This window comes from Idiotropiscis lumnitzeri, chromosome 2 (genome assembly GCF_059441095.1).
Source record: "Idiotropiscis lumnitzeri isolate Australia: NSW breed Sydney's pygmy pipehorse chromosome 2, RoL_Ilum_1.0, whole genome shotgun sequence".
NCBI lineage: Eukaryota > Metazoa > Chordata > Actinopteri > Syngnathiformes > Syngnathidae > Idiotropiscis > Idiotropiscis lumnitzeri.
Window position 1 is genome coordinate 16,378,046 of NC_142392.1, and position 13,274 is coordinate 16,391,319.

A 13,274-nucleotide genomic window follows, 5' to 3' on the forward strand; every position below is an offset into this window, starting at 1 on the left:
TATATGTATATATATATATATATATATATACACATATATATATATATACATATATATACATACACATATATATGTATATATACATATATATACATACACATATATATATATGTATATATACATATATATACATACACATATATATATATGTATATATACATATATATACATACACATATATATGTATATATATATATATATATATATACATACACATATATATGTATATATATATATATATATATATATATATACATACACATATATATGTATATATATATGTATATATATATATATATATATATATATATATACACATATATATGTATATATATATGTATATATATATATATATATATATATATACACATATATATGTATATATATACACATATATATATATATATATATATATATACACATATATATGTATATATATACACATATATATATATATATATATACACATATATATGTATATATATACACATATATATATATATATATATATATATATATATATATATATATTTATATATTATTTGAAAACGGACCAAAAAGAGTAGACTAATACCAGTCGCGTGAATGTTGTTGTATTGCTGTTGTATTTTGTGCACGTGCCCCAGTAGGCTGGACTGGAGTAGCAATGCCGAAAACCAGCCTTTCCGTAAGTTTGAATAATACACAAATGTTCTCATGTGTGACATAAACCTGAATCTCTCTCTGCAGTGATGCAGTATTTCAGCAACCTTAACGTGCAAGGTCAACAGTTATGCCCGTTTGGAGGAGCGGCTGGGACTTAAAAATATTTTCGAATAAAAAAAGTAGCCGCACGAATACAAGTTCTTACGACACAAAACAGCACAAACGAAAATCGACTATTTCATCCAAAATGCGGACGTTTTTACAGCAAAAATGATCGGTAAAATTTCAGATCAACAAGGCATTAAATCCAACTCATGAAACAGGCGTCGACAAAGATGACTATGCCCGTCCTTATTTTAAAACTATTTTGATGCAAAACTTTTGAGGCAATCACTGGACACATTATGGTAACTTTAATGGACTTCTGCGCTTCTCATTAGGTATAATGGGCCACTCTTCATCAGCAAACAGCTTGAGTTGTCTCAGCTTTGAAGGGTGCTATCTCCAGACCGTATATAACCAGGAATTAATAAATACGAGTGATTCATGTGAGTCACTGATCACGGTTGCACAATACCAGCCTCCTAATTCGATGGCATCCAAAACGAAGGTAGACTGACGCCACAGCGCACCTGTGTTCGTGGTCGTGACGTCACCACTAGAAATTAAAAAGTGTAATATCTCTGGACCCGAAGCAGCACAAACAAAACTTTTAACAGCACAATCGAAACAAACTATTTCCCCCTATTTTTGCAAGAAATGGGGGGCCAACTTCACGCAGGTGGCTAGTCCCACTTCACAAACTTTCACTTCCCCTGCCAATTGTTTTAGTCATTTAACATTTTAAAATGGTGGTACGAAATAATTTGAAACACAATACCTGGTGGCCTTCCGGGTCAGCCTGGTCCGATAGGGAATCGTCTCCGGGCAGGTGGCCGAAGCAGGAGTTCGGAGACCCGCTTCCTCAACGGGGAAGCGCTGATGTCAGATTCTGTGGCGTCCGAGGGTCCCACGGCGGTCACATCCGTCCGGACGAGATTCACGGTTTTCGGGCACCAGATAAATGTCAGGTTTAAATGTCCTGACGCCTTTTGGGAGAGCTTATTGAAATGGCCAAGGAGAGAAAGGAACCAAGCAAGGTTGTTTGTTTTTACCGGTCGCAAGCGGGAGAGAGACCAGGAGCAGACAGGCGACTCGCTCAGTTCAGCTCTGCGCACCCTCTCGACTCTCTTCCGTTCCGCCTCCTCTTTTATTAGAGCTTGAAGGAGAGTCATAACGAAACTGAAACTAGCACATCATGGCTTACAATGAAAGCAAGGAAATAAAAACTTCACTCATAACGAAAGTTTAGATTAGACAACAAAACTTAACTCTGAAGCAAAAATGTAAGTGTGTGTGCGTGTGCAATTATTAATACAATTAGTGTATAAAAACATGATTAGAAATACACAAACGGATTACAGAAGGTTACTTGAGGTGATTGTGGTCTTCATCTTATCTTACAGATATAAAAACAAAAAAAAGATCATCATCACTCACACACAAAGGTTCTTCTGGCAATGATCACATTGGCTTAGTGTCAATAAAAGAGCTTTGCAAAATTAAATTTATCATATTTTATTCAAAATCACATTTACATCTTACCACAAAGAGTCAGTTCCTTCAGTTTTTTGGTTTCTTTTTTTTAAGCTTCAAGGATCGCTGCAATTCTCGCCAGCACAATTGTGTCTCTCAGCACTCTGTTTAGTGGAGAATTTTTTAGCACAAACGCTGCAACTGAATGGCTTGTCTCCACTGTGCGTTCTTGTGTGGCTTTTTAACTGTGACTTTCGAGAGAAACGCTTGCCACAAACTGGGCATGAAAAAGTTTTTTCTCCACAGTGTGTTCTTGTGTGCCATGTTAAATGAGAATTTTGGGAGAAGCTTTTACCACAAACTGAGCATGAAAAAGGTTTTTCTCCACTGTGTGTTCTTCTGTGCCTTTTTAAATTTGACTTATTAACGAAACTCATGCCACAAACTGAGCACGAAAATTGTTTTTCACCACTGTGTGTTCTTGTGTGGCCTGTGAAATGCGACTTTCGAGAGAAACTCTTGCCACAAATTGAGAAAGCAAAAGGTTTTTCACCACTGTGTGTTTTTGTGTGATATGTTAAAAGTGACTTTACATGAAAGCTTTTGCCACAAACTGAGCAGGAAAAAGGTTTTTCTCCAGTGTGTGTTCTTGTGTGGCTTGTGAAATGCGACTTTCGAGAGAAACTCTTGCCACAAATTGAGCAAGCAAAAGGTTTTTCACCACTGTGTGTTTTTGTGTGATATGTTAAAAGTGACTTTACAGAAAAGCTTTTTCCACAAACTGAGCAGGAAAAGGGTTTTTCTCCACTGTGTGTTCTTGTGTGTTCTGTTACATGTGCCTTTTGAGAGAAGCTTTTACCACAAACAGAGCAGACAAAAGGTTTTACACCACTGTGCATTCTTCTATGTTTTGTTAAATTTGCCTTTTGAGAGAAACTCTTGCCACAAACTGGGCATGAAAAAGTTTTTTCTCCACAGTGTGTTCTTGTGTGCCATGTTAAATGAGAATTTTGGGAGAAGCTTTTACCACAAACTGAGCATGAAAAAGGTTTTTCTCCACTGTGTGTTCTTCTGTGCCTTTTTAAATTTGACTTATTAACGAAACTCATGCCACAAACTGAGCACGAAAATTGTTTTTCACCACTGTGTGTTCTTGTGTGGCCTGTGAAATGCGACTTTCGAGAGAAACTCTTGCCACAAATTGAGAAAGCAAAAGGTTTTTCACCACTGTGTGTTTTTGTGTGATATGTTAAAAGTGACTTTACATGAAAGCTTTTGCCACAAACTGAGCAGGAAAAAGGTTTTTCTCCAGTGTGTGTTCTTGTGTGGCTTGTGAAATGCGACTTTCGAGAGAAACTCTTGCCACAAATTGAGCAAGCAAAAGGTTTTTCACCACTGTGTGTTTTTGTGTGATATGTTAAAAGTGACTTTACAGAAAAGCTTTTTCCACAAACTGAGCAGGAAAAGGGTTTTTCTCCACTGTGTGTTCTTGTGTGTTCTGTTACATGTGCCTTTTGAGAGAAGCTTTTACCACAAACAGAGCAGACAAAAGGTTTTACACCACTGTGCATTCTTCTATGTTTTGTTAAATTTGCCTTTTGAGAGAAACTCTTGCCACAAACTGAGCAGGAAAAAGGTTTTTCACCACTGTGTGTTCTTCTATGTTTTGTTAAAGTTGACTTATCAAAGAAGCTTCTGCCACAAACTGAGCAGGAAAATGTTTCTCCACTGTGTGTTTTTTTGTGCCCTTTTAAAGACAACTTTGCAGTGAATGAGTCAGTGTGACATGCCCTTTCACCTTTAGCTTGCCCATTAGTATCATCATCATTGTCATGAGCGTCTGATAATGTGTCCTCATTATGTACTTGTGATGGTCCCCAGTGGTCTTCATCACCTTCTGTTGTCACGTGATGACTTGAGCTGCTGCTTGTAGGCTCCGCCCCTCTGTTGTCCTCACTCTCATCCTTGTTTTCAACTTCAGTCTTTATAGGGACAACGTTCACTGGTGACTTGTTGATCTCCTCCTCCTCCTCCTTTTTGATGTGAGTCAAGTCTGGCTCCTCTTTCACAGAACGGAGATCGTTTTCACTGACGTCTGTAGGACACAAAAACACAAATTTGGTTTGGTCAAGTCAAACCTCAGGCGGCGACTTTGTCTTATATTGTTTCTACCGTGCTACCTTGACTTGTGCCTGCCGCAGACGAAGCAATGCGTGCGACCCCGATTTGGACCGGACCATGGGGGCATTTCACAAAATTACGTCCTACGATGTAAAACTCCTTTTTCTACCAGCACAACAGTGATAAACGAGCATTTAAAAAGGAAGCATGTTGCGGCTGATGCCCAATTTCATTTCTGACATAGTCACAGACGTATCTGGAAGTGAACTGAAGTTAGCACACACAGGCTATTGTGTGCGTCTGATGGAACACCTGTTGTGGGACCCTAACATATTGATGCAGACCACTGGGGGCCATCGCAACATAATGTCATTGATAAAATAGGAATCCTACAAGTGAAATATGTTTACAAGTATTTGTTTTTGCATTTAGAGATAGTTTCATCGTGGGTACTTTTTGCTTCCATTATAATCTGAATACCAAAAAGATTAAAGGGGCCCTGGCAACATTGTCGCTATTTATTGCATGATTTACGTTTGTTTTTGTTTTTTTTCCTCAAAATGACTTTTAGCCTGCTGGTACGTTCCAACATTCCCCTTTTTACTTTTTTTTTTTTATAAAATTTCTGTTTCTAAATAAAATTTAAAACAAAATTACATTTGAAGAGACAAAATTCCTACACACAAATTAAGCAACAACACTTTCACTTTGACTTTCATGTTGACATATTTGAATAAAGACTGTATATTTTAAACTTATCCAATATGTATTAAAATTAGACTAAGACACACCATAATATTATTGGAGTTCACTGAATTATTTTGTAACCGCAATGACGTATAACAGCCATAGGGTGTAAGTAATGAGTAACAAAGTAACACAACATTGTCATTCGGATAAATTACCAGGAACTATGAGTTGCGGGGGAGATGCAAACCACCAGAGCCACAGGAACTTTATTACCAGGAACTAAATGTTCCTGGACTAGTTGGTAGAAAAGGGGGTTGTGACGTTCTCTCTTTTTAAGCCCATAGCAAGCCAAAGATGCAGATGCATTCCTTGCAGCATGCGCTTGTTCACCGATGAGATCCGTGCAACCTTGGATGGATGCATGAAATGTATTTTAAATGTTTGGATGAGGTGAAACTATGCACACGTGCACAAAACAGTGCAGAGCCACTGGAGGTTCATTGACCGAGCCAGTAAAAGTTTAAAAAATAAGACCAATACGTACTTGATTTATTTAAAAAAACTTAATCCGTTGTGCTTTATCCACTAAAATACATCAACCGCCATTGATCTTTTTGCCGTAGCGTGCACATTTTTTAGAGTCAGGTCGAATCATTCCATATGGAATTGCTTGAACTAGATATGTCAGAGAAGTTATTGTCAAAAACGAGACACGTCTGCACAAATGAATCACCCAGCCAAGGTTGTCTTTGTCACTTGCGAGGAGAAGTCCGCCAAAGAGAAAAGCTTTACCACTCCTGTGCGGCGTTTTATTGAAGCACAGCAAAGCAATTTGTATATGCAAACTCATAAAGAATGGAAAAACATGAACACTTTGACTTTATCACACTCGTCCACACGCTTCCTGTTGTTCGAACGGTTTCAGCTTACAAGACATGTTTGGGTCACACATCTGCTAAACGGTTTCCTGTCAAACACGGTTCAAGACGCGCATCTGTTTTTTGTGGCTTCCTGCTAAACTGCCAGCATAGACACAACTCTGTTACCACTGAACTCACGTTTTCCTGTTTAAGAGGTCCATGTTTTTGTGACCTTCTATTAAACCGTAAGCATAGTTTTGAAACATGATGACATGACAAACTTAATTTCTTTCACAATAATATAAAAACTTTCGAAGATATAGCAAAAACAAATTGGAGAAGCTGTGGAGCAGAGCACAACATCAGTCAGACCCCGGGTCCACCATAGTGTCGAAATTCGGAAAATGTTCCATAACAGAGGAATTCGCAATGGGTGCTGAAACACCACACCCTGCAAGTCACATGGAGTATTCTACATCTGAAATTAACTCTGCCAACCGTCTTCACCAATGGGCCTAAATCTTTAGTATGATGATGCGCACCGATAGTGAATGTGATTTGTGGCTGAGTGAACAGAGACAATTCAGAGACCGGAGCAGGAACAGGACGTACCACCCGCGGGAGGATGGAGACCCTGGTCTCAGAGCTGCCCAGTCTACTGGAACGGAGGACAACATATGCTTCCCCCGGCGGAAGCGCACAGTCATATTCAGTCCCTTCTGGAAATTCAGTCCCACTCGAATTCCAGTGTTTGTTTCACAGGTGCGGGTTCGGTCCATGGCAGTGACTCGGCCAATCTCAAGTGTCCCACAAGCGTAACAGTGTTGTTGCTCACTGGGATATGCAGAAGGAGCTTGCAAAGCGTGGAATATCTTGTTCCACCATCAAAAACTGTTGTCCATCAATCGTCACCGGAATGCCAAGACCTGCCGGTCCTTGAATGCTGAGGCTCCGCGGGCACCCCTATCGTGGAATGGGGTCCCAATCGGGTTGAGGCGTCAAGTGTGCATTTGGAAGCCATCGAAGCGTTGTCGGAGGGGGTAGCGGTGGCGCCCCCGTGCTAGTGGACCTCTTTGTGACAGGCATGGCGCTGGACCACAGGCTGACACATTTCAGGAAGTGGCTCGGTTTGGACCGCTCATCACCCAGTGACCCCACACCCCACATCAAAAGCACGTCCCACTCACAACCCATCTCTATAACCACCCCTACTTCTGTTACGTGACCTTGTTGACCAGCCGGTGCGGACAACAAGCCTGCTGTGGCACTGCGTCACCAGAACCTGGCCCAGGAGCAGCGGAAATGGAAAGAGCAGACGCAATGGGAGCTGCATGCGTCGGCTGCTGCATTAGCTGCTTCGCCCCGGTTTATTTAATTTTTTTCCCCCCATATTCTTTTTTCCTGTCCCGGTGAATTAGCACTCTTGGCCCTCTGAACCCGCAGGTGTAACAATTCTTTTTCTCCATCCAATACAATATTTTCTTTCATCGATGCAGAAACGGGGGTTCTACTCATACTGATTAGCAGTTTCTCATTGACGGACTGTTTCGCATGATGTCAGTAACTGGGAGGCGCACGCCCTCGAGGACGTGAGTGGTGAGTGGTGGTGACACTATTGGACGGGTCACTGGCGGAAGCTTCAATCCATTCGCGTCTCGCCCCGTCTCCCATAAGAGCTCACCAACTTAATCCCTCATCATATTTTACAAATGCCAATGCCAATTGGTTTTGTCTTCTGTTTATGATTCATATTCAATCCCCATGAACACGTCAACTATAATTTAGCTATTCTTTTTTCACTAACTAATGTAACCCCGTTTTCCTCAACCAATGAGTCAGTATTCTTTGAAGTGGAATATCCGCAGACTAAAAATTTGTAATTTAATTTAAATCAATTTACTGTATCTCAAAAGTCCCCTCATAACATGATAATTCATCATATTCCTGTCATTTCCATCTCAAAATGTCGTTCCATTAATTGAATTACCCTTGTACATCCGTCGCCAAACTGAAGTATGGAACATAAAATGTTTTGTTTTTTTTCGTTTTGCATGACCTTTTACCTTGCATGTTCTGTTTCAACAAAATTGCATCTCTTTTCAGTATCCCTGTTTCATGAGTTGCTGCCGGGGGCAAAAAGGAGGAGTTCAGAGAGGAATTTCACCCTCAGGGGCAATCCCAAACTTTTGTTTCCAGGACATTGTAACACTCTGGGCTGGTTTATTGTTCTTCTTATTGCAATTTTACTGCATTCAGTCTTCCTCGAGACTGAATACGTTCTAGTGTTTGCCAAATAGTTAATCCTAGTTTCTCACTTTAGCTTTTCACAGTCAAGATATGAACTTTTTCAACTGCCCAATCACTTCATTGAGGTCTAATTATCAATTGTTTACCATAGTCAGACTTTTGCCGTCAAACAGACCTGTTCCTTAACCATATGTTAACGTTTTCATCACTCAGGGCGTTTCCGTGTTGACAAATCACATTCCACGGAACATGCATTCATCCTTTTATGATCTTAGATTTCTCTATTTAAATCACCGCTTCTTGCAGTGAAGAATAATTTCACCCCAATGATTATGTAGCCAATTATCTTTCTCATTCTAATTTTGCTTTAGTTATTATCCAAATTTTTAAACATTTTTTATGCTGCATCTTTCAATGCACACTAGGACGCACACGCGTTAGTTGAACTGATAAAACTGAATATTAATGCAATAACATTTGGGTTATAGAAGGGGCAATTCTTTCTACAAAGGCGGGACTGGCACTGGTTTATAACTATCACCCCTTATCTCCTGCGTGGGGGCTGCCTGACTTCTTGGTCCCACAGTAGATGGTAGCCAGGTTTTTGATTTTGTGTGGTCTTTACCAGAACACGAGTAATCACAGGGTACGTATCTGAAGAGCGGAGTCGAACTGGCCCAGACTTAATTCATTACTATTGCTACGCACCAGCGAAACCGTCGGCTCAGCCCCAGGCCCTCCACACAACGGTACGCCTCGATCCTTACTGTGTTCCATGCCACAAAGTGCCCAATACGATACGTGGAAGCGCGCTGCTCTTCATTATTTCTATTTTCAGCTCATCATTTTCCTGCTAAAATTTACACCCTGGCCAGGGTCTGTGCTCAAACTGAGCTTATTCACGACTATGTTGTCTATAGCTATAGTTTTACACTTCTTATTTCTCATCTCTTTAAGCACTAGACCTTTCTTTTCTTTATCTTCTGCACATTTCTCCCGCACTAGTCCCCATTTACTTAGTTCCTATCATCATTTTTTTACTTTGACATCTTTTAATGTCTTAATCATTTATAGAGGCCTCTTGTTTAAACAATAATTGAAACTAACACAGGGACATTTTCCATGACCAATCAGCCAGCAGACCCACACGCACAAGCTTTCTTTAACGACCCCAAAAGCCCCGACCGCTTGGACACAGGCGCACAACACCCATTGTGAGTAAAAGCATCTCACCTAAAGTTCAGCCGGCCGGCTGTTGAACGCCTGCGCCCCCGCACCCTGAGACCCTCAATGGAGCAAAATGCCAAAAATGTGGTATATTTTGTTGTTGATGTGTGGGTCTGGCTCAGCTTCCCTCCGGACAGGTCGCCGAGCATGGCAGAATTGGTGATGGAAAAAAATTCTCTGAAACAGTCATTTTGGTTAGAAAGAGATTTTATCCTCGTCACATGCTGATGTCAAAAGAAGTCTCCCCAAAAAGAAAAAAGGGAAAGGTGTCCCCTCTCTCCGGCCTTCCCTTCTTATAGGGAATGGCCACACCGGACATGAATATTGAAGGTTTGTACAGTGAAACCCCGCTACTTCGCGGTTCACCTTTCGCGGGTTCAGTGCTTCGCGGGTCTAAAAAATATTCGGGGGCATTGTAGTTTCGCCGAGCGGCACGACGGGGCGCTGGAGCGGTTAGACGGCCGGCGTGCGCCGAAGAAGAGCGTGGGAGAAGAAGAGAGTGGACAGAGAAGAGCGACATTTCGCCTCGCTCGGGGCCTTGCGAGAGTTCCGGAGGAGACAGGCCGGCGTGCGTGCGTGGCAGTCAAGCCGTAGAGGAACAACCTCCGCCCGTTTCGTTCGGGACCGGTGTCGTGCCAAAGTACTTATTACCCCTGCCAAAATCTGCATCCCCTGTCGCGGGAGCGCGCATGCATTGACTGAAGGCGGCGCGATGTTACTACGTTTGTTTTCATTGAAAGGCAGGAAGAATGTATGAGTTTGTGTTTTTGATTTGCTTTCATTTAAACTAGGGTTTCCATCAGTGGTAGTCTTAGTCGGTGCGGTTTTCAGCACACCATTCGCTACAATTCAACTTGTCAAGTAAGCGTTTGACTGCGCCGAAATCGGGTGGGGTGGCGGGGGGGATTCCCTCCATTTGCATTCGTTAGACCAAAGAAATTTCGCAATCAATTAAGCTACCATACGGGAATTTCAGTGATTAAAACACGATGAAAAGGGGAGAGGGTTAGTGACGTGGGCTATATCGTGTTTCCAGCAAGATCAAATTAAGTGGCATCATACACATAGGTGGTATCCTGTTAGAGAACACGTAATTGTACTCCAATTGACTGATTTGTTTATTTTTTATAACCACCGATAGCTGCGTCAAGAGTAGCAAAAGAATAAAAAAATAAAGTCACTCGCGTTCTGCGTCGGACTCGAGGTGCATTCACTGACCACTTACGCAGTAGGAAAGTTACCAGGGGTGACTGATTCTGGCAGCCCCCCCCCCTGATAACTTTGCCTAGAAAAGAGGGATCCTGCTCAAATTTGCCACACATACTCAAAATGACCCAATAGGTACACCGAATAAGTCACTTGATGGTTGGGGTCAATTTTTGTGATTAGAGGGGGGGTACTTATTGTGGCAGAGGCTGCCAGAATCAGTCCCCCCCCTGGTAACTTTCCTACTGCGTAAGTGGTCAGTGAATGCACCTCGAGTCCGACGCAGAACGCGAGTGACTTTATTTATTTTTTTATTCTTTTGCTACTCTTGACGCGGCTATCGGTGGTTATAAAAAATAAACAAATCAGTCAATTGGAATACAATTACGTGTTCTCGAACAGGATACCATCTATGTGTATGTTGACACTTAATTTGATCTCGCTGGAAACACGATCGCCCACTTAACTCATCCTCTCCCCTTTTCATCGTGTTTTGATCACTGAAATTCCTTTATGGTAGCTTCATTGATTGCGAAATTTCTTTGGTCTAACGAATACAAATGGAGGGAATATATATATATATATATATATATATATATATATATATATATATATATATATATAACCGGGGGTTCACTGTATTTCGATTGCTGGCATTATTTTAAACACTTACGGGACCGAAGGTCAATTATTTAATTTAGCAGGTTCATATTTACTGAATATGTTCAACATTGATTGTTAAAGATGTGCTCTCAAAGTCCTTACTTTGTTACGTATGTTTATGATGTATTACTTTGTCACATGCATGCTTATGATGTGCCGCCCCTTTCATCCCTTTTATCCTTTGTAGCCTCAGAATAAAATCACTTCTTCCACACTGTCAGACGAGACAGGTTGTGTGCAGTTATTCCTCTGTCAATACAGAAATTCTGGTTTGCTGATCCTGAAAATAGTTGGACGCGATACTACTGCTGCGTAGTACCACTCTACCAACATTGATTAAACAAAAAGCATTTATCAAATGAAAGTAGAAGTACAGTGCATCGATAAGATTGACTGGGATTGTAGTCATGGTGTTTACTGATGCATTCATATGCTAAATTTAGATGACTTAGTTTAAATGTAAGACCTCAAAATTGCACACATTGTATTTTCATGATCCACTCTCATTCAGAAGAAACAGATTCAGTCGGCTCAGGTCAAACTGATTACAAACCAGATAGCACTTCATGGACAAATACGACAAAACACATTCTCCACATAGGCCATCGAAGATTCAAACATATCAAGTTGGGCAGGGGAGGACGTCACAGGGACGCGATCAAGAACACCAAAAACACAACAATTTGATCTGGGAAAACATACACCACACAATCTGTACACTAACGAGATTACAGGGGAATGTGAGCAGCAGAGACCGAGAGACTGCCGCCTGCCTGAGAAGGTCAGCCTTGGACGTGGACAGGGGAAGGAGCAAGGACGACCGATTCAACCTACATGACCCTTGACATAGAAAACCTCCTATAAAATGTGAGGCTGGGCTGAGATCAGCGCGCCATTTTTCGATTGTACTCGTCTGAGTACAGTTTCTCCTCAGATTAAGAAAAAGCCGCCCAGATATCTGTATTTGTACTATTTCCTGAACTCCAGAAATCAAAGAAACTAAAATATCGGAACTCTAATCAGTTGTTGTTGAGTCTTTATTTGACCCTATTCTTCTTGAGTACAAAAAACGAACACGTATTGGAGTAAGTTTGGCTTTGAAGATTCATTTACTAAATGTTTCTCATTTTCTCAGTGGCTCAACTCCAACAGTGGATATAAAAATACACTTCATCTGTCAGCATAGTTTTGAAACTTGATGACATGACAAACTTAATTTCTTTAGCAACATATAAAAACCGGAATATGTAAAATTTTAAATAATCAGTTCAAATTTTAAACCGGGAAAAAAACACGGAGTTTACCCCCCACTAATGGTTATTCTTTGGCATTTATTTTCTGCACTGATTTCATTTGGCATAAACAAATGTTCAGCAAACTGGCAAGTAAAGGGCAATATTTAAAAATAAAACGGCAATAACCTTGAACGATTTCCCCAAACAACTTAATGTTGTGATGCATATTTTTAACGATAGAAAGTCGTTCTTTACAAAGCAAATGAGAGTAAAACGTGTACAAACCTGCTTCGTTCTCTTCTTTTATTCCACAAAGTTCCACTTTGTACTTGGGTGTCATTCCTGCACTCATTTTCAAACGCCAATCTCAACAAATCCGCACTTGATCTGTGCTTGGCGATAACTCGTGTGCTTCTCTTTGTTCGACGAGATGAAAGAAAGATGGCATCGTTTTTCAAAGTCGCACTGAAAGGATTTCCTTCGAGAAAACCGCAGTCTGTTCTACACTAAAGCGGAAGAGCAGGCCACACCCCGCTGTGATATGATTGGCTGCTGGCTTTGTGGAGCACTGTCACCAACTCACCGACAGATGTCACCATTTGCGATGCAAATCATTGTTATCTTCTTCTCAACATTGGAAAAACGTACGATTTGAACCGTATGCACATGAAGAAACATTTTAGTTCCCAAATATGAACTTGAGAGATGTATTGAATTTTACTTTTGTTGCTGGTTTTGTTTTCACATCTGATGTGGTGTATTGTATTGTTTGGGACTGACGGTGCTGTGCATGAGACAGGTTCAT

The 13,274-nt window shown here is 40.8% G+C and overlaps 1 protein-coding gene across 1 annotated transcript; it reads right to left on the reverse strand.

The window, feature by feature from the left end:
• Window positions 1–1,541: 1,541 nt before the first annotated feature.
• On the reverse strand, window positions 1,542–13,274 carry LOC148341824 (uncharacterized). Its single transcript, XM_088287962.1, has 4 exons — window positions 13,250–13,274; window positions 3,346–3,925; window positions 2,774–3,279; window positions 1,542–1,726 (listed from the first exon to the last, which is right to left on the reverse strand). The coding sequence occupies exons 1-4, from the start codon at window positions 13,272–13,274 to the stop codon at window positions 1,542–1,544; spliced, it is 1,296 nt and encodes a 431-aa protein (XP_088144088.1).